Source organism: Acinonyx jubatus, chromosome D3, assembly GCF_027475565.1.
Source record: "Acinonyx jubatus isolate Ajub_Pintada_27869175 chromosome D3, VMU_Ajub_asm_v1.0, whole genome shotgun sequence".
Classification (NCBI taxonomy): Eukaryota; Metazoa; Chordata; class Mammalia; order Carnivora; family Felidae; genus Acinonyx; species Acinonyx jubatus.
Genome location: NC_069392.1, coordinates 44,427,707 through 44,452,801, shown reverse-complemented (window position 1 = coordinate 44,452,801; position 25,095 = coordinate 44,427,707). Strand labels below are relative to the sequence as shown.

The window sequence follows — 25,095 nt, the reverse complement described above, 5'->3', positions numbered from 1 at the left end:
AGAAGAAAAAAAAAAAAAAGACAAAAAAAACAAAATAAAACAACAAAGGGAAAATCTCCTAGGGCTGCAGCCCACATGGGGAGAGCTGCTTCTGGATAGACAACATTTTCCAAACCCTTCCAGGAAGCATGAAGAGCACCGTCTTTCTTCTTCATAAAACTTCATTTCCTTGCTTAGGAAAGTGTTTCTGGTATGAGGAAACCAGGGCTTCAGGCCACAAAGCTTCCAAAGGCACACACTGCCTCTGAGATACTGGAGTGTTCCAAATAGCCAGGAGATACACAACGGGCCCCATGGCTAACAGAGCACCACAGACCACGGTCATTACATCCACTCTCGACCCTTTAGACCGGAGCCAGCAATGTCTGACCAGGGCATATTTCATGACATCCTGGACCCTCAAATGTCCCCTCTTATGCCAAAAACTGGCTTTTTGTTCTATTTCCAGAATCCTGGGGCATCTCTGTTGGCTGTAAGAAAGTTCACTCTCTCCCGGGTGGAATATTCCATTATAGCAGAAATATGCTCTTAAGGACATAAAACAAGCAACTAACATTTACTCTAAAGTTAAAGAAAATCACACTCGCAACAATGGTGGATGAGCATCAACACAGCCCAGGGTGACACTTTAGGTACTGGGGACAAGTGAATACCGCATTCCCTAGTTCTGTAGCTCATGCCCTACATGAAAGAGAAAGAACACACTTTTAAATGCTGGGATCAGCGGTTGAACTGTGTTCCCTAAAAAGACACGCTGAAATCCTAACATGTTGAAGTCCGTGGCACCTTGAACTTTGCAGATGTCATCAAGTTGGGATGAGGTCATCCTGAACTAGGGTGGGCATTAGAACCAATGGCTGGATTTAATCAGGACATTGGGGGACCCTCCCGTACACACAGAGGAGAGAAGGCCACGTGACAATGGAGGCAGGGACTGGAGTGGCGCAGCCAAAAGCCTAAGATGCCCCGCCTGGGATTGCCGGCCACCCTCAGGAGCCAGAATGGGCGAGAGGTGACACTTCCCTAAGAGCCTTCAGAGGGCACAAGGCCCTGCTGACACCTTAATTGTGGACTCGTGGCCTCCACAATTGTGGCTGCGAGAGCACACATTTTTGTTGTTTTAAGCCACCCAGTCTGGCAGCCCTGGAAAGTGAACACAACTGGCGTGCAGTCACTTTATTCCCATGGCTGCGCAGTGCCACCCATCTCCCGCTCGGCCGTCTTCCCTGCGCTCGTGCACGGTTGCTGGTGCACAGAGAAGGTAAAGCTGTGAAGACTGATGCCAGAAAACAAATGAGTTTTGTGAAATCAGAGAACTTGGGCCTGCCAGGCACTTTCTCTTCCCAGCCCCCGCTCCCCCCCCCCCCCAGCTGCTTCCTCCTCCCACAGTGCTATGTTACAAGCTGGGGGGGGGGGGCTTGACACCCCTCTCTCTCTTTCTGAAGGGCTGATTACATACTTGAATGAAAATTAAAACAAAACCAAAACGTTCTGTTTCCTCTATTTAAACTCTCATTGGCCATGGGTGGGGGCGATGCTTTTCCTCCTTAGGAACAGGCCCCTAACCGCGGCATGTGCTGAGCTTGGGAGGAGGGCAAAGAGCAGACAAGAGCAGACAACCTGCAGAATTCCAAGCCCTTTCTTCACAAAGAGATCTGTCTCTTCCATCCTGAAATGTAAGAAAAGCAATCTCCCAATTCTGGGAGTCAGAGGAAGGAAGGAAGGAAGGGAGGGAGGGAGGGAGGGAGGGAGGGAGGGAGGGAGGGAGGGAGGAAGGAAGGAAGGAAGGAAGGAAGGAAGGAAGGAAGGAAGGAAGGAAGGAGCCTGTGGAGAGGAGGGACCTAGAAGCCTGAGCACGAGGCAGGGCTGAGGCCAGGGGCAGGGCAGGCCAAGGAGGAGCAGTGGGGTTCCAAGAGGTGAGAAGAGGGAATACAGAGCACCAGATGAAGGGAAACATGGTGGTCACAGTGATGTGTCAGGCCCCCAGCTGGTCGGGGTGAAGGAACTGGAGGCCCCAGGGCTGGCATGGATTAGACAGCAGAAAGCACCTGAGGGTCTCCGCTCAGTAGCCTGCAAATACAAGCTGGTGAGATTCTCATCAACGGATGTGTGCATCTCCTTCTCACGACTGCTCACACCGCCCCAATCTTCACAGCCCCCCCGGGACTGCCAACACTGCTAGTACCCGAGCACAGCCCCTCACTGCCGGCTCAGGGGGCACACTTTATCCCACAGAGCAGGAGTGGTGGAGGGCTCCCGAGAAATAGCTGTGTGTGCTCTTCCGCTCCTCTCTCCCTTCCACAGATACTTTCTGAGCACTTACTCTTCCAGACCTTGGGGATCGGAACTGACAAAGCCAAGAGCTCCCTGCTCACAAAGCTTCCAGTTGGGTAGGAGGTACATTTACACAAGGGTGGGAGTGCCCTGACTGAGAAGTAGAGGTTGTTATCTGAGGGACTGGTAACCTGGCCTGAAGGAGGCAAAGTGGGCTTCCTGGAAGAAGTGACACCAAAGTTAAGACCTAAGGGATAAGGAGCAAGGAGAAGATAAACTGGCGGAGGGACTGCCTAAGTCAATGCTGGGAGGAGAAAGAGCAGAAGGCCTCTTGAGGAACGCAGTGTGCAAGAAAACTCTGCTGACCTCCATGTGCCTGAACCACCAGGGTGAGTCACTCTGACCAACACTTACCACACACTCAAAGCTCAGGTGGGGAGGCTTGTTCTCTAGAATATACACTCTGAGTTGTTTACTTACAAAGAGTTAATTATGCACATCCCCAACCTGTTTACTCCAGTTGTGCTTGCTACTTGTATTTGTTCAACAAAAGCTACACAAACTGATCAAATGTGAAGGGGAAAAGGAGATAATAATGCTGTAAAAACACCAAGTGCTTTAAAACCTATTCAAGCAAGGCAAGTCACTGAAAAAACTGGGGGGGGGGGGGGGGCGATTACTAGAAAGATTAGGAAAACACTGAATATCCAATTGGATTTTGCACTTAGATTCTTGGGTCACTTTATTTTTTTTTTTATTTTTCTTAATGTTTTTATTTATTTTTGAGACAGAGAGAGACAGAGCCTGAGCAGGGGAGGGGCAGAGAGAAAGGGAGACACAGAATCTGAAACAGGCTCCAGGCTCTGAGCCATCAGCACAGAGCCCGATGCGGGGCTCGAATTCACAGACTGTGAGATCATGACCTGAGCCAAAGTCGGAAGCTCAACTGACTGAGCCACCCAGGCGCCCCTCTTGGGTCACTTTAAAGAAGTCTAATCTGGGGGTGCCTGGCTGGTTTTGTCGGAAGAGTATGTGACTCCTGATCTTGGGATCAGGAGTTCAAGCCCCACGTTGGGTGCAGAGATTGCTTAAAAACATAATAATCTTAAAAATAAATAAAATCTTTTAAATAATAAAATAAATCCAATCTGGACATGGCAGCAATAGGTGGGAATAACGATATGTGGCTTCGATGCCAGAGACAGAGTCTGATCCATGGGCCCAAAAGCAAAGAAAAACCTTTTTTTGGCATCAAAAAACCTGCTGAATGGGGCACCAGAGTGGCACAGTCAGTTAAGTATCCGACTCTTGATCTCAGCTCAGGTCACGATCTCACAGTTTTAGGAGTTCGAGCCCCACGTCGGTTGGGATTTTCTCTCCCCCTCTCTGCCTCTCCCCCCTCTTGCACTTTATCTCAAAATAAAATAAAAATAAACTTCAAAAAATAAAATAAAATGTCCTCAATAAAACAAACAAACAAAATAAGAAACCTGCTGAACGGATGACCACCAATATGCTTTAAGTTAAAGCACAATATTTCAGCTCCATGTGTAATTTCTGTGGCTATTTCTTCCATGGATCACTAAACTCTTCTCATAACCATGCAACTACTGTAAATAATTCTGCATAGCTAGATGGTGGCTTGGCAGTAGAGGAGGAGCAGAAACAGGTTAAGGTTGCAGGCCAGCTCCTGAAAGGCTTCCCAAACTGGGGAGGGAGTGGGTCCCGAGGCACAAGAAGCCTGGGGGTGGTTAAGATGGTGACTGGTGACCGTGACGGTGACAGTGACCATGACCGAAACTGTGGCTAGGTGAGCTCCCCACAACAGGACAGGCAGTGGAGCTCCTAACAGCCACGCGAGTAAGAAAGGGAATGTGTCTGCAGGGGCTGCCGTAACAAGGGGCCACGTGCTGAATGGCTTACACACCAGAACCGGTGGTCTCTTGCTCCGGGCGGCCCAGAGTCCCAGTCCAAGGTGTCCACCAGCCGTGCTCCCTCTGATGAAGGCACCAAAGAAGGGTCTGCTCCAGGCCTCTCTGCCAGCTTCTGGCAGTGCCTCAGCAGGCAGCAATATAACACACGGAATTCTCCTTGTGTGCAGGTCTGTCTCCAAATTTCCCCCTTTTAACAAGGGCACCAATATTAAGATTATGGGCCTACCCTGCTCTGGTACAATCTCAACTAATTACATCTGCAACAACTCTATTTCCAAATAAGATCACATTCTGAAGTACTGGGGTTGGGACTCAGCCTAAGAATTCACTAACAGGGAGATGGGAGGAAAACAAGCCGAGCGCGAGTTTAAGGGAGTCTCCCCTCGAGCCCTGGAGCCCTCTGCTACCTGCTCTCCTGCACTTCCAGGATAGCACTGGTAGCTGTGTCGCAGGCCCTGGACCGAAGCCATCTGCATTATGGTTTTCTCCTCCAATTGCTGCATACCACTGGTGGGGACCACGATCTGGTCTCCCCCGGGGCCCCCAAGCCCTCTCACCAAGCAGAGAATTGAAGCAGAACCACCAAGAGAAGGTTCTGCCCAACTCCCAAACTCTTTCTCTGTGGCTCATTTTACTTCCTGTAAATCAAACCGGTTGAAAAGCAACAAGTGCTTGTACACTTTGAATACGCACAGTGCGTGCGAAGCACTGACAGTAATCCCTGCAAAGCTTGGTGCAGAGTCCCAGTATAACCTCCCTGTCTCTTAGACACAAATAATAGAAGCTAGCATGTGGTGCGCAGCCCAAGGCACAAGCATCCCTGGCGGTGGTCTACGTGCCCAGCTCCTCCCTCGCTCCTGCCACTCGCAGCACCAGGGAAGGTGCAAAGGAAAGCCACTGGGTCAGCACATGAGGGGGGGTGATCCTGGGGGCCATTTCAGGCCGAATCTAAGTGAGGCTTGGGGATTGCCAAAGGCTTCTTCAGTCTGTCTGCTCGTAGCCCCCAGGCCTGAGGTTGTGCTGTCGGCTGGTTACAGACAGATGAATACAAATAAGAATGCCTCTGCGCCAGCCAGTGCTACTGGGGAATGGCGGGTTCTGGTTTTGTAAGGAGTAACAAGAGTTCTTTGATGGGAAAAGCCTGTTTGGGAAGGGCAGATGTTGCACAGAGCCTCACAGAAGAGGCTCACCATCTATCAAGTCAGATGCATTCATTTGAGGGAGAAAAGGCAATGCCATTTTTCTACTTTCAAGAAGGCCAGTCCACAACTTAACTAGGGGTTTTATTTTTTTTGAGATGTGCCATTTCCTCCAACTCATTTTTCAAACTAAACTAGGCTGACAGACTGGGACTGATGAGATCACAGGCAAGCTCTTAATTTAGTTATTACCCGTCCCCTGCCCTCCCTCCAAAATTTTCAGTATAAAAAGGAAAGGCTGCAACCTGACTTCAGTTACCATACTTTTACCAACTGACTTTGGAAGGCAGATAAAGGGCGCCGAAATCTTTTATATTTTTTCCTTCCTACTGAGTCCACACTTTAAAGATGCAATGGTCTAGCTCACTTCTTTGTCATTCTCAAACCCTTTTAAACCTCTTTGAAAATTCCTCCCAAAGGAGGAGACAGCCCAGTCAGTCACGGCAAAGAACATTTCTCTGCCTGTTCTGAGTGAAATGGTTCTCAAAGCAGACCCGGGAGGTGGGCACTTCCAGTGTACTTGGCAGCCAGACGTCTGAAAACCAGATGACTTCCAAACAGTGCCAAATAATGGCTATACGCCTGAGGGAGGGGGGGGTCACCCATCTGAAATGACAGCTCTTGTCTCCTATCATTCTCAAAGACAAATGTTTGTGGCTCGGGAACTGGAAGCACCAGGAGAAAAGGTCCTTTCCTAATAGGACCATGAAGGTCACTAAGACGTTCCTGAAAGGTCACTAGGCCACCTGCTAGTCTTTGATCTTCAGGCTTAGAGGCTCCACTTTCCATTCCGATGGCCCAGTTCTACCTCACCAGCAATCAGCTCTCCACTCGTACTAGCTGGCCTTGTAATGTTGGTCATTTTCAAAGGTGTATCTTGTCCCTGAGGACGAGGTTTGTCTTCACTTGTGTTTAACCTCTTGTCGCCAGCAGACAGTGGGGCTCTTAGCACAGATGCAGAGGAAATCGAAGGGTACCTGGCTTTTCTCTACTCAGCAGCAGATCCCGCTTGCCAACCACCCTCCTTCACAGGATTTTCGGGGGGCCTGTTCCAGACACTCTGGCATGGGATCACTGTTGATCACTGGTCACCTCTCTTTTGTGACAGAAGGTTTTGCTCATATATTTGTAACAACTTTCTAGAGACCTCAAGTCATTTTTAGAAGTTTGTTTATTTTGAGACAGAATGAGTAGGGGAAGAGCAGAGAAAGGGGAAGAGAGAGAATCCCAAGCAGGCTTGATCCCGTGAGCCATGAGATCATGACCTGAGCTAAAATCAAGAGTTGGACGCCCAACCAAGGCACCCAGGCACCACTCAAGTCATTTTTAAACTTCATTATCAGGGGCACCTGAGTGGCTCGATTGGTTAAGCGTCTGACTTCGGCTCAGGTCATGATCTTGTGGTTTGAGCCCCACACAGGGCTCATTGCTGATAGCTTAGAGCCTGGAGCCTGCTTTGGGTTCTGTGTCTCCCTCTCTGCCTCTCCCCTGCTCATGCTATCAAAAATACATAAATCTTTAAAAAATCTTTTAAAAAACTTGTCTCTTTTAAAAGACAATACACAATATACACATCCCTTAATTTTCTGTAAGAATAAGGTTACCAAAAAGGTCCTGCAATACTTGCCCTTGATGGTTGGTTAAGCTCCTGTTCAAATGCAAGTCAGACCACACTGGTCCTCTCTGCTCGGCACCCTCCATGGCTCTCATCTTGCTGACAATAAAAGCAGACATCATCACAATCTATCCTGCAGGACTTCTCAGGGTTCACCTCCTCCTCTCTCCCTCTCTCTACTCCACCGACACCAGCTTTCCTAAAGTTCCTCAGACACACTCGTCAGTGAATGTTCCAGCCTTAGTGACTCTGCAGTCGCCATCCCACCCACCTTCCATGTCCTTCCCCACTGGCAGGGACGGCACAGGGTTGGCTCCCTCACCTCCTTCAGACCTCTGCTTAAAAGTCTCCTCATCAGTGAAGCCTTGGCCCACCACAAGCCCTGTCTCCACACCCCCCAACCCCTCAGCTACTTCAGCTTTCCTCCACAGCACATCTGTCCCATCTCTGACAGGACAGATTTTCTTGGCTGCCTCCCCAGCTAGCCAGTAAGTCCTTAAAGCGGGATCTTTGTCTGCTTCATTTACAGACACATCCCATCACTTGAAACAGTCCCAGCACAGGGCAGGCCAGTACCTCTACGGGTATCACTCTGCATTCTGTGTAGTTAAGGAACTACTCTATCGGCACCTTCTGTCTGGATGCACATGTCTCCTTCCCCCAAAATGGCTGTTTATATATAAGGCAGTTCACTGAAACGAGATGGACAACCTGGCTGTTCCCATTCGATACACGTAATCATCCATCCTTCCGTAAAGAAGGGGCTTAGAAAATCCTAGTCCGCTGCAGTGAGGCCATCCCAATACAAATCCAGTGTTCTAAAACAGGGCACTCAGGCTGATCGCAACATGGCAGATGGGACTGACCCAGGCTTGGTGCGAAAGCGATACATTTCCCTCCATTAGGACAAGTTAATTAGCTCACTCTGTAGTTCCAACACACTGCTAGGCTCTCTGGAAACACGGTCTATCTAAATTCCACAAGATCTTTCACACAAACTTGTGAAAAGCCTTTATCCTGTACTGTAAATGATCATCTACCTCAACTGCATTTATTATCCCTGCTGAGTTTAATCTCGGTGAGCTGGGCCTAGCATTTCCAGCGATTGTGGGACTGAGTTGCGTGGTCCTCATCTGTAACATATTCTCCTTCTCTTCCTGCCTTTGGTCTCCCGTTTGAGGCGTACTGGCCTTCCCTCTGCAGAGGAGGCAATACGCTCGAGGGAATACCATGTGCTATTCTTCTTCAACCTCCCTTCAGGCTGACTAGAGCTGGCTAACAACTTCCCACTGCCTGCAGGTTCTCCAGCTTCACAATCACCCAGCAAACGCTGGCATGTGTGATAATGACGAACAGTCTAACATTTCTCCGAGATCAAGAAATGTCATGTCTATGGCAGTCTTCTCATTTACTACCCTAGTTATTCCATCAATACAGAGATGAAGTTAACTTAGCATGACTTTTTCTCAGTGAAGTCATGCTGACTTCTGAAAACCATCTGCTTCCCAGTCCCTTCCAGAGCTTTGCTCGCAATCCGCTCTAGGCTTGCTTGCTAGCCTGTGATTATTAGAACTCACCCTCTGCTACCACCTTAGTCTCTTTTTGACTTTTTGAAGGCAACATCTGGCTGCCATTCGACTTAGAACTTCTTTTATTCTCCATGGCATTTTAAAGATCATCTGTGTGTCTGAATTCTTTCCATTTCCTGGGATCTAGTCCCAAAGACTAGAACTCACTTAAAATGTAAGGCTTCTCCATTTGCTTCTTCCACAATAAATGATGTTTCCTGAGTGCCTCCAGTATGCTGAGAACACTGCTCCGAGAACACTGCTCTGTTTACAGTCTGTACTTCACAGTTGTACTTGAAGCTAAAACAGCCAGCAGCAGACATTTGCTCTGTCCTTGTACCATTAGCCCCAAGAAGTTTACCATCCTTCCCCTCCCTCTTTTGAATATGGTTTTAAAAGGACCATAGCTATCGCTGGCATTTTCTTTTATTGGCACAAAATACATTATATGTATATGTAATATACATTTGACCATTTTTCGGTGTACAATCTAGCATCATTAAGTACATGCACAATACTGTGCCATCATCACCACTATTTCCAAAACCTTCCCATTGCCCCAAACAGCAACTCTGTGTCCCTTCACCCAGTCCCTGGTAACTGTTCATCTGCTACTGTCTATAAATTTACCTATTCTGGATATTCTGTATAAATGGAATCATACACTATTTACCTTTGTGTCTTATTTCGGTCAGCATAATGTTTTCAGGGTTTATACATATCATAGCATGTATCAGCACTTCATTCCTTATTACGGCTGAATAATATTCCTTTGTATGAACATACCATATTTTGTTTATCCACTTATCTGTTCATGGACACTGAGGTTGTTTCCACCTTTGGGCTGTTGTAAATGATGTTGCTATGCTATGACCATGGGCATACAACTATGCGTTTGAGTTCCTCTTTTGAATTCTTTTAGGCATTAACCTGGTAGAAGAATTGCTGGGTCATAAGGTAATTTTATGTTTAACTTCTTGAGGAACTGCCAAACTGTCTTCCGTAGTGGCTTTTACATTCCCACCAGCTACGTATGAGGGTGCCAATTTTTCTTTCATCAGTCTTTCCTTCACTATGGACTTTAGGGCCCTTCACACTATTCTTATAAGTTTTCTTAAGCCATTCTTTTATTAGTCTTTAGTCTTTAGCTAATGGATTTTAAAAATTAGAATTCAATAGTTTTCTCAAATTTCACCATGACATGCTGTCTTATATTTGGATTTTTATCGCCCACCTTTCCCTTATTAGAATGAGTTTTAAAATCCGATGCCTGGATGTGGATTCCACCCCCTACTTTCCAGCCATGCACTCCAGCTTCCTCCCTTGTTAACTGGGATGATGAGTGTTTTCATTTCCTATGGCTGCAGTAACAAATTATCACAAAGTCAGTGGCTTAAAACAAAGGAGTTATTATGACTCTGGTGGTAACAACTCTGAAACGGGTCTCGTGGTGCCAACACAGAGGGGTTAGAGCCAGTTCCCACTGAAGGAAGGCTCAAAAAAGTACCTGTTTTCTCGCCTTTTCCAGGTTCTAGGGGCTGCCATATTCCTTGGCTTCTGGCCCCTTTCTCCATCTTCAAAGCCAGCCATGGCCAGTTAAGTCTTTCTCACGTCACTCTGACACTGACTCTCCTGCCTCCCTCTACTGCCTTTAAGAACCCAGTGATTACTTTGGGCAAACCCAGATAATCCAGGATAATCCTGTTATTTTAAGGGCAGCTGGTCAGAGACCTCAGCCCCCCTCCGCCTCTTGCCATGTAACCAGCATATTTACAGGGTTATGATATGGACATCTCTGGCAGGCATCATTCTACTTAACGCAACAGCAATACCTTCCTCATAAGATTGTTTCAAGGATTATCTGTGTTTCTAAATTCTTTCCATTCCTCAAGATACATAGTTCTGAAGACTGAAAGTCCTTTGAAACCTCTGTCCACTCACTCCACAAACACCTCCTGAGTTGAGTTAATGAAATAAAGTACTTAGAGCCTGGTACCCAGTAAACACTCCATAAATGTTACCCATTATCACTTTACGGTACTCATACTTTATAATCCCTTTGGACATGTGGTTGCAGCCACCAGAATCGACTTCGTAGTCTGAATTTTCTGAGATCTATCTTTCTAAAACCCAGCCAAGCACTGCTTCTTTTCACAAACATCAAGTCCGACACAACTTTCCCATCACCAACCTGTCTTTGTGTTAGAACAGAAGTGAAACCAGAGCACAGCAGCTCCCTTCACCACTTCCCCTAGCTGCCAGAAGCTGAAGCACCATGCAGGGCTGGTAAAGAACTCATGATGGCATGTGGTCCCAAAGGCAGAGCTGAAGCTTCCATCACTGGGTCTGTAACCTATGCCTAGGCTCCATCCTTCGCAGCCCCACCTTGCTTAAGGGTCTGCAACATGACCCCCAAACACCCTGAGCTTGGTGCTCTGTGCTTTATCCGCACACAAAGCCTTCCAGCAGGTGCCCAAGGCCAGTCACTCTGAAGGTGAAGGTAGTTTTTCATTAAAGCAGATTCCATCCTCCATCAGAACCACATCATCCATTGAAGGTGCTCACCTCTGCTTCACACATCAGTAGAGATTCCTCTAATGTCACAGAGAGAAGTGGGAGAACACGAGGCTGGCCGAGACCCCAAAGTTTGTTTCTTAGTGGTTACCTTTGATATTACTGATCATTTTATACCCACTTGGGCTGGATGCAAGTATGGTCTTTTATCATACTTGGTTCTCAGTTTTTCTGATTTTTTTCTCCTTCTCATCTTAAGTCGTGCTTCACACTCACAGGTTGGGCACTGAGTCTCACAACACATGCTCTCCTCTCCCGGGGTCAGCCGCACTGGTCCTTGCTGAGCTTTGAGCCCAAACCCCCAATTGATACTGGTGCCTCAGTCTCACGGTCAACGGGCTTGGGGACAGAGCAGCCTCAACACCGAGGTCTTCAGTTCCAGAGCAGCAAATGGGCCCCAGATGAGGGTGCAGTCTTGAGAGGCTGGTCTGTGCTAGTCAGTGGTCACAAGGTGACTTGGGAGCTGGCACAACCATGAGTGGGAACTGCTGTAGGACTGGGCCTGGGGACTCTGCAGGCCCCTTCTCAATCTTTTTCCCCAGTTAAAGAGGAGTCAGGATACCAGTACTGAGGCCATTCCATTTTCTGTACAGCCCTCCAAGCTCTTTAATGAACACCTCCAACCTTCTCCGTAAAGCCTCATTCCTCCCAACACAGGCAAGAAACCTGAGTTCGATCCTCACTGCAGGAATGCACCCTCTGGTGTGGTGTGTGCATGCGCCTCAGTACGTGGAAGGTGGGAGATTCAGAGACCCCTGCTGATTCAGTAGTCCTCTCTTCCAAGAGCATGACCAGGATCCCTCCTCTCCACCGCTGCTGGACCAGAGCTCATCCACATGTCCCTCTGCCAGGACGATCTCATGCCTGCTGCCCAAGGGTGGGGGGGGGGGGGGGCAACTCTCCTTTCCTTTCTCAAAAGGCTGGTCACATCCTCCTATTCATCAGCTCTTGACCACAATTTCCTTCTGTCACCTCAGAAACCGTATTATCTTCCTGGTGTCCTCTCCAGTTCTTTCTTTCATCCATCTAAGGTTGATACACCCTTGCTAAAAACACAGAGGACGGAAGGAGAGCACCTGCAGCCCTTTCATCTTCCTCTGGCACAGGAAAAGCAGCTCTTACCTGGGCAGATACAACCGGCCGTGGCACAGACCACAGCCTGTGGCCCCACAACAGCTCTCAGCTTGCTTTCCTGCCATCAATTCCAGTTCTCAGATCTTCAGATAAGCTAATAATCCTTCCTGGCTCCCTCTGAAAATTCCCCAGCAAAACTGCTAGCAACTGAATGCTTTCTGGACTGTTTATGTTGTTCCTGGGTCAAGGGTGTGCCGGGAAGGCCGGCTCTGTCATGTGCGCTGGCCGTCCCATCGGCCCACACATTTTATTAACTACGTCCTGTCACTACCCCACCAGGCCAGGTGGTCGGGCTGCCTCTGTGACCTTGACAGCATCCCCACCTTGAGAGATGGGGAAGGCTATCCTATCCGTTTGGCACACTCCTTTGGCTTGGTCTTGACTGGATTTAGGAATTAAAGGCTATCTGTTTATTTTATGGTTAAAGAGATTATGAAAAGAACACAAATGTAAATAAACAATGAGCAATTATACTAAAAATGGCATGAGTGAGGTTTAAGTTAAGAGCCTCAAAGGAAGAATAAAACGCTATGGTCAAAGGAATAAAGCCCAGTAAGCATGAGGGTGAGATGCAGTGAGAGAAATTCAGAGCAATCTCTGCAACAGAGGACAGCCGGGTATATTTTCACTAAAAGCTCTATTTAAAATACGAATATACACTAACTACGTAAACATTATTTGATGAAAGAGCGCAGTTCTGCTATTCTGAAATCACGGAAGAGCTGTAAAATTATGTTCCCCATTTAAGTCGGTTTAAAAAATCAGATATTAACTTCAAGAAAACAAGTCTTTAAAAACTGTAATCATCAGTGTTATTTTGGGGGTTATACAGTGTTTTTTGTACCAAGTAACAGGCAAGTATGCTGGGCCTTAGTCATTCCATGAGTCTAACTACAGACTTGTTTACCAATTTGCACTTGGTATGGATTAGAGATTAGCGGGGCCCATACAGTTTTCTGTATATCAGGAGGCAATAACACAAAATGGTCTTTGTGGCAGGACCTCTGCTGAGGCGATCTCTCTAACTCTCCCATTCAAGAGAAACCACTCTCCAGGTCATGGGTCAGTGGGAGGGAGACATTCCTAAAAGGTACAGGGCATGAGGGACCCCGAGAGTTATGGGGCTCTGTCCCCATGCTGTTGTCAGGCTCCCATGAACGGACGTGGCTATTCAGTCATAAGCATGCCAGCAACAAGGATTCTGCTCTATTTGTTGCGGGAGTTTTAATACCAAGGTTATATGAATTTCAATTACGGTAATTTTCATTTAATAGTACTTTCCAAAAGAGCAATGGAAGAGCTGGAGAAACATGTGCTCCAGATGTCAGCAGGGCCAGGCATTCGAATCAGTGCCCAAAAAGAATCTGCTGGCAAAGTTGTCATTCTGCTTTCCTAAAGACAGTCAGCAAAGTTAACACCAAAACCAAGTTCAGGCACAGATCTGATGGGATATTTACTGACCAGAGCATGTAGCCCTTGTGAAAAAAAAAAAAAAAAAAAAAAAAAAGAAAGAAAGAAAACAAAGCCCAACAAAGCAGAAAAAGAAAAAAAAGCAACTTTTTCCTCTTCAGTTTTCTATAAAAATATATTTGAGTACTATTTAATATTCCATTTGCGGTTAACCTAAAACTCTCACCAAGCTTTTGGGCGCTATCAAGCAGCATTATTTTTTATAGACTTCTGGTGGGAGGGGGTTAGAAAGAGTCTGGGAAGGTTCCATGAAGTCCTGTTCACCTTAACAGTGTGGGTTTCTCTTTGCGGAGCTCTGGCCATTTAAAACGGCCCCCTCCTCCCATCCACACCAGACCCTCCCTCCCCTCCCACAACAGGGAGGCTGGTGGGGCAGCTTCTGTTACAGTGGTACCTGCCATTCCTGGTATCGTGCTGCCGCATGTTCTTGATAAAATGAATCTTCTTAAAGTTCTTTGGTCTGGGCGAACCTGAGAGAGTTCGACATCTGAAAAATAAAGTCATTTCAAAAACCCTGTCAGTTGCCTGCAGGACAGCTGAGACATCTCCACACAAAGACAGGAAGGAAGACCAGACAAATGGTTTGAATCATCCCTGAGGATAATGAGGACAATACGGCTGGAAGCAAGGAAGCTTTAAAAAAAAAAAAAAAAAACAAAAACAAAAAAAAACAACGAAAGACAACTTCCTTGATAATCCTGATGATAATTTATATGGGTCTCTGGAAAGCCAGCTAATGAAAACTATTGTCCTCAGTTACAATAACATAACCTACACGGATTCCAAAGTCATTATTCTTTGTCATCTTAAAAAGAATTTTCCTGTATCAACAACAGTAATGGGAACTGAAAATGGTAAATTTAAAGAATTTAGAGGGGGAAGAAAAACATTGGAAAATTCAGTTTAAAAACAACACCAAATCATTTTTCTTCTGTAGCAGGACTCTGCCCTGAGCCACCTGGACAGCTGCTTCAATGCTTAACTTGACTATGCCTGGAAGCAGAGGCCCAGCTAGTGGCCATTTCCTTTCTTTCTGTTTTCAAGATAAATTGTAAATGAATATTTGTTGAACAAAATGACTTGAATTCCAATTACCTTTTTCCTGGAATATACGGCATTTGCTTGCACTACAGGACTAACAGAACTGACCCACAGGCTAAAAAGAGCTTATTTGTCTATTTTTCAAAGTTCACCTGGCAACTGCAAGAAGCAAAACAGCAATAAAAAAAAAAAAAAAAAATCAACAAACAGGAGTTTGAAATTTGGTCTTGTCTTCAGAAAGGGAGCTGTGATATTTCTATTTGGGTTTTTGCTGCCAAAATTTTTGTCTTACTCAAGCCTTTCTGACCATGGGTCCCAAGGGCTGGTTCCTGCCATGGGGCCTGGGTACCTGGGACCTTATGCTTCAAGAATGAGTTTTGGAGTAGCAGTGCCTGGCTTCCCAAAGCCACACTGAGGTCTGGGCTGCGGCCACCAGCTAAGTTTAGTCAGTTCTGAACTTTGAGGCTTCAGGTAAGACTAACAAGATAACCCAACAAGGATGTACAGTTGAGCGCAGGTAGGATGTGGGGACGGGCTAGGGTACAGGACTGGGGAGCGGGCAAGCTAGCAGACCTGCATATCCACTCTAAGGGCCCAGCTCAAGGAAACTGGGTGTTGTCCCCAGTCCAGACCTCAGGTGTACATCCCGCTAGGCCCCCTTAGTCAGTCTCTAGTAAGGGCCAGTCTTCCTAGAAGCCATTCCCTGAGAGTGCTGAGAATGATTTTTTTTTTCCATTTAATTTGAAGAAAAAAAAAATCATACTGAAGTGAATGCAGTACAGGCTAAAGCAGAGACATGAGATCAGATATCTGGTAGCTTTCACGAAGGAAAGCCTCCCTTCAAATCATGTCCACTACATCAAGGCAGGGTCCATGGACCATGCTCAGAGCCTGTGTGGCCCTGCAAGACACTTCAGAAACCAGTCTTCCCTTCCTTCAGCCCCAAACTCACTACCAATTCCGACACCCTGACCTATCACTAGTAATATTTCAGATCCTTCCTGGCGTTGTTGTGAGGATGAAATGTTAATAATACATAGGAGAGAGTCATAAACTGTCAAGTGACACATTCAAATACAAGCATTCACATTCATACGAGTGTATACACATGTAAATATTCATACACAAATTTCAGTGCTGTGATTAACCAACCATTAGCTACAAAGGATGCATATTTTGTTATTATTTGCTTCCTATATTCTTAAAATTGCAGCTGTGACTAAGGGTCCTGAATTCTTGGTTTAAGACAGATTCTTTTAAAGACCTGTATTTAGTAGATGCTTCCTGTGGCCTTCAGGCAGGGTTTGAATAGATGGCACCCATCAACCCCTTCCTAATCCAGGGTTCCAAAGTTAGATTTAGTCTTACTGATGTTCAAGGGCATGGAACCTCACTCTGCCTTCTTTGGGCGGCTTCCCGGAAGCAGACCCAGGACCCTAAACTGCCTCAGTTCTATCTCCAAAATGACTCTTTGAGGTGCAGCCCACCCAAGGTCCCCAATTGTCTCTCACACACACTGCAGAAGATTCTAGAGACATAGCCACTGGAGAGAGGAGAATCTCTGAAAGCAGAAGGTTATGCTTCCTTTGGTTTCTGGATAGGGCCTAAGTATCCAGGAGTGTCCTCACACCCTTACCCTGCTTCCTCCCAAAAAGGAGAGCCTCCTGAGCCACCCAGACGGAGGGCAGTGAGCCAAGAGCTAGACTGTGGTGGTAGTGGATAGGTACTCCTGCCCCCAGCAGCAGGAAGCTGGTACCCAGCCCAGCCCAGAAGACAGAAGACCTGAGCTTCTCTCTGCCTCCCATGCCTGCAAAAAGAAGAGCTGTTTGTTACTCTTCAGGCTGGAACACAAACTACCCCCCCCCCCATCTTCTGCTAGAACTGGAAGGTGGCAAAAGGGACACAGGTGGTTTTGCCACTCACAGGGAAGGGAGGGGGCATCAGTTAACACTTTATGGTGCAGTAGCCAACTGAGACAGGCTGAAAAATAGGAGCAGGTGGAGACAGCTGCCAAATTTGCCACCACTGAACTGAGGTTTTTCTGGGCACCTCATAGCAATGTCCCAAGTCCTTAATACTAGGATACCAGGTAACCACCAGGCAGGCGGAAAACTCCTCAGTCTAAATACTCTGTGAATGCTTAATTCGTTCTAGGTAGGTGCAGGACCCTAACTTACTAGCAAACTGTGATGTGCCAGAGACAAGCAAGCCTTTGAAAAAGATAACATATCAGCACATGATTATAAGGGAATATGCTATTAATCCAGCCTCTCCTTCAGCAAGTTGTTTGTTGTCATGCATTTTTTTTTAAAGCATTCAACTCAACCACCAGAGAATCTAAGAAATGCTTTAAAAGAGAACTGTGGCATTAGCAACAATTGCCAAGGAAACTGGAAGACTAAGCACTCAGCTTGTGGCAGGTTAAGCAAAGAACGAATTAATTTCAGTACCCATTTAAAAACATACATTTTAAGTGATGCAAAATTAAATTAGGATAGAATTAAATTAAAAACTAATTTAATGAAAGATTAGCTCTTTCTTGTTAGCACTGATTACAGGATACACTTAATTATGCAAAAGGTTTTTAATAGATGCCTTGCAGCCATTTGTTCAATGTGCTGAGTTTAAAAGCAAGTTGGGCTAATAGCCTTCCACCCCCACAGTTCCCAAAACAGTTCAGTGTCATTACTGGTACATTCATTTCACAAAATTGGGAGCTGGAGAGGACCTTAGAGATCAATTTCCCCTCCCATTTTACAGATGGGAAAACTGAGGCCCCAGAGAAGCTAAATAAAATGTCCAAGGCCATAACCAGCTAGTAGAAGGATCAGACCAAGAATTCAGGCCCCCTGACTCCCAAACTAACATCCCTTCTATACCATGTCAATTTTACTTCCTAGGAATAAGTACATTTCTAAGGTAGTTATTATTTTTAATTCTAGTATAATTAACAGTGTTACATTAGTTTCAGGTGTACAATATACTGATTCAACAATTCCATACATCACCCAGTGTTCATCATTTCTAAGTAAATATTAGAACTTTTTTTAAGTTCAGAAAAGTCTAATAGGGAAAATAAAGCCTTCTCAAACTGCCCAAATTCCTTTGGTTTCAGACTTGTTTTTTAAATTTTATATTTACATGAGACTTTTTGGAATTTAAGTATAGTATTCTATAAGTAAGCCTTGGATAAAGTTATAGTTAAGGCAGATAAGCCCTTTTCAGTATGCTCAAACGTGGTATGGTAGGGCTGAGGGGTAGAGGGCAGAGGATCAGCCTGAGAGATTCTGAGAGGAGGGTACAGAGGTGACCAAGCGGCATGTGACCAGAAACGTGACACGTGACCAGAAACACAGCACGTAGTTCCTCCTTGCCCTCCCCCACTCCTGCTGTAACCACCTGGAATCCCCAAGGATGCAGTAACATTTTTTTTTACCTGGTTTTCCTTGACTCACAGCTATCACACTGCATTAACCGAGGCTTCTCACAGCCTCTAGAAATACCAGGAGCTTTTTAGTGCTATTCATTGATTTCCCGTTTGTGGCAGGAGTGACCTTACCTGCCCAAATGCCAAAAGCCGCTCAGTGCCACCTGAGAACCTCTCTCCTCCACTCTCGAGGATTACTCTGGACCAGAGCCAGCTCCTTAAGTGGACTTTTCATGGAGCTTTTTGTACGGCTACTTCAGGAAAGAGCTTCTCTCAACATTTAATAGTAAGGGATAGAAGAACACTTGCACCCAAGCCACATTAATCCCACAGCCACACGCTCACCCTACGATGATCCCAGAGGTTACGTACGTTTTCAGAAAGACTTCAAAAGTGGCCCGGACTTTCTCTTTGGGATGACATCACCGGCGAGACTCACAGTCACCCAATACTTTCGATCAGGTCCCCCCACCTGTCTATGCTCCACATTCCATCCAGGAGGTCTGTGGACAGGACTAACCCGGGAGTGAAACCTCCGGCGGGAAAGGGAACGGCTCCAGGGTGAAACCTATGCCGGCATCCTCCCAAATGCCCTCACTCCCCAGCCGTAGCCAGGGCCTAAAGCACAAGGTATGCAGACATGGATTCCGGAAGCTGGTGCGAGCCAATGGGAACGCACGTTCTCCCGCGAGCCTCCCTCTGCGCCATCAGCCACGCATGCCCCGTGAGACGTTGGCGCATGCCCTGTGAAGCCACCGTGTTCTAGGCTGCCTCACCTCCTTCGGGAGCAGGCCAACCTAGCTCCCCTGCCACAAAGACTAAAGGAGAAGTCCTGTGTGAATACCGTCTCTTCACTGACGGAGGGCCAGGGGGACCAAGGCACAGAAGGGGGTTGATGGTAAGGTGCAGGATTAGAGGAAGGACAGCTGCCAGAGGCCTGGCACAGCTCAGCAACTGCCGTCACCCAAACACAGATGCCTCGCAAGCACCTTTCTAATCCCAATGGAAAAATCACTTTCAGCCCCAAAGAAGCCCCCAGGGCGATCCTAATTGAGTTTCCCCAGCAACTACTGATGGCACTTGCTAATGAAGTCCAGGACTTGATTACTGTGTCACTGAACCTAAGAAAGCTGAGACAATAATGGGCTCGTCTTCATCAAGCAGCAGCTTTCAAATTGAAAAGCAAACAGCACCCAAATCCACATGCAAACTGCGCTTTTCCAATACATAACTGAGATTTAATAGTGCCCTAATGGTCCTCAGGGTTGGGATTTCCAAACTATGAGTCTGGAGATGAGGCCATTATTTTAAAATTTTAATTCTGTAGATTAAGGACAAAAAAAAAAATCAAACTTTGCTGTATTGTAATGCAGGCCATTTACATGCAACAGTAAAAACTTACCTCCGTAGAGGGGCATTCTCCTCAATATCTTCCAGGGTTTCCAAGGATGATCTCTGGGAAATGAGGCGACGTCTGCAGAGAGAGGGAAAAACCTAGGAGTTAAAACCGCATTGTAAAATGGATCACACATTTCTGTAAATCTGAAACTGTTCTAAAAAATAAAAAAAAAGACTTGACACGAGCTATCTTAAAGAGGCTGCCATGTTCCCAGCCTGCACCCTGAATGCCAAGCCCATCTTGCCTTGCTGAGTCCTGAGCATTCTCCCTGGTTAATAGGGCCACTTTGTGGTGATCAGGGAAGGTGATCCTTTTATGCTAGGATTCCCTCAAAAAAGACAAGGTGCCTCTTATAGTATATAACTTGGATACTGTGTGCAGTTTTTCTAAAGCATTAGATAATACTGTTAAGTATTCAAATATCAGTGGTCTGAACCAGGTTAACTGATAAATACTAAATTTTAAAGTCATATTAAATAAAATCTGAAAATCATTAGGATGTGATAAAAAAAAAAAAGTTGTGATCTCTGGAAGACATTACTCCTTTAGGAGAGTTTCTCACACACCAGTAAGAATAGATATCAGGGCACGATTAGGCAAGATATGGACTCTTCCGGGCTGCTAAAGAATTGCAAACCATCTGCTAAAACCTCCTTAATCTAGTTTCTTTTGCCAGATTAAAATAAGAACAGGTCCTAGTTAACAGAATATCTGGTATAGGGACCAGGGTTGCATGGTGGCTGGTAACTTTACAATCAATCCATTTGAACAAAGACCATCATTTCATAATAAATGGTTTGGCTGAGGAGGGTGGATAGAAAAAATCCGATTGGGTCTTTACTTTGAAAAAAAGGGACTAAAATGAGAAGGATAAGCCTATTTTATAATACATGTGATAAAATTAGGTTAAGAACATGCAGTTATAACCATGTTCTAATTTGTCCTAAAGAACAAAAAATGAAACATGTTTTAACTTCTGTCTTGTGTGTACTTTTTCTGAACTACCTTTCGCTTTATGTTTTACTTCTAATAAGATAATCAGAAAGGTCATTTTTGCCAACTATTCAAGGGCTTCATCAATTTTTGAAGAACCTTTCTTAATCTTTTGGTATCAAATCCTTTCTAAAGCAGTCATCTAGAACAGTCTTTGCTCTTCAACAGTAAGCGGGCATTCTCTCAGACCTTCATTTGTCCGTGTGGGAGCACCAAGAGTTCTATAACGCTACCTTCAGTGTCTTCCTGACACACTGGACCTTTTGCAAGATCTGCAGTGTCACTCTGCAATTGACTTACAGTAAATTTCCATTTCCATCGTATTCCCAGATTTCTAACAGTCAGCCCAGACCTGAGGCAATGGTTGTGAGGAGACAATGGTCTTACCTGAGAGGGTCCACAGGTGCTGAGGGGGACGGGAACGGATTTTATAGTTTATAAGTGGCCAATTCATTAGTAAGGGGGACTGTTGTGCGCAGCCCCATAACTGCAGGGACTCAGCTATCCCAGGGCCCCTGTGACAACACCTTGCAGCTGTGGTTTTGACATATCTGGACCCTCAGTTGAAGCACAGCCCTTCTGGGTACTAAATCTGCTTGGTACAGGGTCCCAGGCTGGTATAGGGCAGATACCCAGTCAGTCATACCCCCCCACATCACAGCTCTCGGGGATCGGGCCCCCCGCATTCCCCATCCAGAGGCAGGTGGACTTCCACAAGGACCATGCACTCTGAGTCAGACAAACTCAGATTTCAGTCCTGGGGTTCAGGGGCTTTGGATATTTAGAAAAGTCCTTAATCTTTGAGCCTCAGTTTCCTCATCTATGAAATAGGAAAAGAAGAATAACTAAGAAACAGAGAGTCCCTGGCACAGGACAAAAAATGATCACTAGCTACTTTTTTTTTTTTTTTTTTTTTGAGAAAGAGACAGTGCGAGTGGGGGAGAGGCAGAGAGACAGGGAGACACAGAAACCGAAACGGGCTCCAGACTCTGAGCTGACAGCACAGAGCCCGACACGGGGCTTGAACTTGTGAACCCTGAGATCATGACCTGAGCCAAAGTTGGACACTCAACCAAAAGAACCACCCAGGCACCCCGCTACTGGGTTTTTCATGACACGCCAGTTCCCCCCACTGAGGCTGCACTCTGACCTGGCACCTCCCCCACCATTCCCTCACCCCAGCCCAACTGTCTAGGATTAGGCTGGCTGTCCTAGCTCTGGCCCCTCCTCCAACCCCAGTCAGTAGCCGGGGCACTCAAAATGCCTTGTGCCTGAGCCCACGCACAGCACGTGCTCCTTCAACACCTACCTATACCCTCTAAGCATAACTACATGGCACCTTTGCTGATGCATTGGTCATCTATAAAATCAGCACCCCCAACCTTCTCACTTAACACCAGTATTCTCCACAGCTAGAAGGGAGTCACTGAAATGTTTAGTCTGTTGATCTCTGGATAATGTTCTGACTTTTTAAATCAAAAGTCAAATATTAACTTAAGTATGCACACCTAAATTGTCATTAGACCTAATTTATATCCACAGGCAGAAATAAAGTATAGGTTTCAGATCCTGGAAATCTCAACAAATTCTGTTACACTCTGAGCCTTCTTTTGTGGAACAGCATTTTCAGACGGCCAGTAAATAGACATTTTCATGTTCTGCACAATCTACAACCAGGGTGGGTGACAGAGCAACCTCAAAGCCTCCTCCCCTCCTACAATTATCCTAACAGAGGTCCACTGAGAAGTTCTGGGGTTGGCTCCTTGGGGAGCAAAGATACAACCCAAGGCCCCAGCAAAGGCCAGGCTTGTGCATTTTCTCAACACACCCTGTGCTGACCCACACAAACTATGAGCCTGACCTGTGGGGAACACAGAGAAGACCCAGGCTGGACTCCTGTCCTCAAGGAGCTCATATTCAAGGGGGAATCCATGGAACAACCTCCAAGGAATTTCATTAATAACCCCTCAATCTCCTCCGGCATTTGGGGCTGCCTCCCATGCTCTCCAAGAACGGCATGGCCAGCACTCCAGCTGCAAATGCCAAGTGAATCCCATGGTGAACACACGAGGCCCTTGTGGGCAACTGGGACCCCACAGGCTCTCGTCCAACATTGAGACCAGGGTGTTCACCCTGGAAAGATAGGTCCGTTCACAAAAGCACACAATCTGATAATTTCCCTATCAAAAAGCTGCCTGCAGCTCTTCCTATACCAGAAAAGAAAGGTGCTTATTTGAAAAATAACCAAATTCAAATATATCTTTCCATACATGTATGAGGATTTTTAAAAAGTAATCTGTATGCCCAACATGGAGCTTGAATTCACAATCCCAAGATCAAGAGTCGCATGCTCTACTGACTGGCCAGCCAGGTGCCCAGGATTTGTTTTTTAAAAGTCAATACATTTGATATTCTCTTCATGAGCTGAACAGGTATAGTTTCTCTCTCTCTCTCTCTCTCTCTCTCTCTCTCTCTCTCACACACACACACACACACACACACACACACACACACACACAACACACAACACACACACAGGAATTTAAGGTCTGGATTCCTTAAAGGGGAAAAAAAAAATCCCCAAACCCAGATACGTACTTGTTCCTCTAAATTCAGTGGATGTGACTCCCTTCTTCATGAATGGGACCAAACAATCTGCACTTGACCCTTGAACACCACAGGACTGACTGTGCAGGTCCACTTACATGTGAAGTTTCTTTGATAAACACCAAACGGTACTGTAAGTGTATTTTCTCTTCCTTATGGTTGTAACATTTTCTTGTTTCTAGCTTCCTTTATTATAATATAGTATATAATGCATATAGCATTCAAAATATGTGTTAGTCGACTATTTGTTATCAGTAAGGCTTCAGTCACCAATAGGCTATTAGTGGTTTGGGGGGAGTAAAAAATAACATAACAAATCTTCCACTGCGCACAGGGGCGGGGGAAGGGGGGGCAGTGCCCCTAAACCCCCATGTTGTTTAGGGTCAACTGTTTGTTTGTTTTTTTGTTTTTTTTTTTTTTAAGAGAGAGAACAGATAAGGACAAGGGCAGAAGGCCAGGGGAGGCAGCAGAAGGAGAGGGGGACAGAGAAAGAGAGAGCAAGAAAGAAAGAGAGAGAGAGAGAGAGAGAGAGAGAGAGAGAGAGAGAGAGAGAATGAATCTTAAGCAGGCTCTGCGCTGAGCATGGAACATAGGGCTCAATCCCATGACCCTGCGATCATGACCTGAGCAGAAATCAAGAGTTGACACTCAACCGACTGAGCCACCAGGCGCCCCTAGGGTCAACTGTATTCTCTGAGATGGACACACAGAGTCTGCAAAGAACATTATGGTCAAAAGGCACCATGAAAACAAAAATGCAGTGCCTGCCCTTCCCACATAAAATAAGCCTTTGTTCACTGCCACGAGGGCATGCCCTGTGGTGTTAACCCAGCAGTGCTCATCTCTGCCCCTTGTTAGATCCTTTCAAGGTATGTAATAACCTCCCCCTTTGCTTTCTATCTCTGAAAGCCTGCAATGGAAGAGAAAGCTTAGGGAAGGTGGCCAAGCTTTACCAGGCACTTTTCACCCTGCAATCTGCCTCATAAACTAAGTCCATTACCATGCAAACTCCTCCTCATCAGGCACAGTTAACAAGCAGGGGTCTTCGCAGGTTTTAATGACTGAAAAAGAATACTTGGCCTTCTTCTTAAGCAAGTAGACATTAAGTAAGAGCCCAAGCATTACGTGTGGACATGGTCGAATGGGAAGAGTCCATGACTGGTCCTCAGGGCGAGTCGTCAGAGCTCAAGTTTCCCTGCCCAGTCTGACGGTTATGATTTGGGCCCTTCCACACTGTCCCTTAACACTTTTGAGGCCAACGTGGCTCACATTCAACGACTGTACATGCCAGCCTCCCTAAAGTCCCCAGTATCTTTTGAACGCTGGACTCTGTCTAGATAAGGAAATGCTAATTCATGACAAGACTGCCTATCTGGATACACCTACCTGGACCAAATTAATCCACTTTATCATTAGGGCTGATGGTTCACTGCAGAGGAAGTCACTATGAGCTCCTGGGACCCAGGGCTGGTTATAATAAGTCCACTTACACTGAAAACTTAAGGAAAGGTCACTGGGAGAAGAGAAAAATATCACACAGAAAAACAAGTGACCAGGCTAACAGGGGACTGGACAAGGGAAGACCCAGGGCCAGGATTCTGAAAGTGTCTTTTAGGCACCAAAATGTCAGCAGCTCCACTTTCAGGGCAAGAGCAATGACTACCCACACAAACTGATGGGGTGGGGTAAATGGGCCCAGCCGCCTGGCCATCCTCAAAGGCTTGGCCATACCTATTGCCGGCCTAGTCAGCAGTGATTCTGGGGACCCCAGGAGAGTAAGGGGCAAGGTGGGAGCCGTGCCCGGGGCATCTTCATCAGAGCTTCTGGAAAAAGGCCATCTCTTCTTAGCAGAGTAAGCAG

General features: G+C 46.2%; 1 protein-coding gene across 4 annotated transcripts in view; it reads right to left on the bottom strand.

Annotated features, from left to right (window-relative positions):
- The window catches only part of CABLES1 (Cdk5 and Abl enzyme substrate 1), a 113,061-nt gene that overhangs the window by 45,796 nt on the left and 42,170 nt on the right, over positions 1-25,095 (bottom strand). For 3 of the 4 annotated variants that reach the window (XM_053206274.1, XM_027068636.2, XM_027068635.2), the window contains exons 2-3: positions 19,639-19,710; positions 14,163-14,255 (exon numbers count right to left, since the gene is read on the bottom strand). In XM_053206274.1, the coding sequence (XP_053062249.1) occupies positions 14,163-14,255; positions 19,639-19,710 (165 nt within the window). Of the gene's footprint in view, positions 1-14,162; positions 14,256-18,608; positions 19,559-19,638; positions 19,711-25,095 lie in introns of those variants that run through there. The other variant, XM_015080021.3, reaches the window with a different exon arrangement.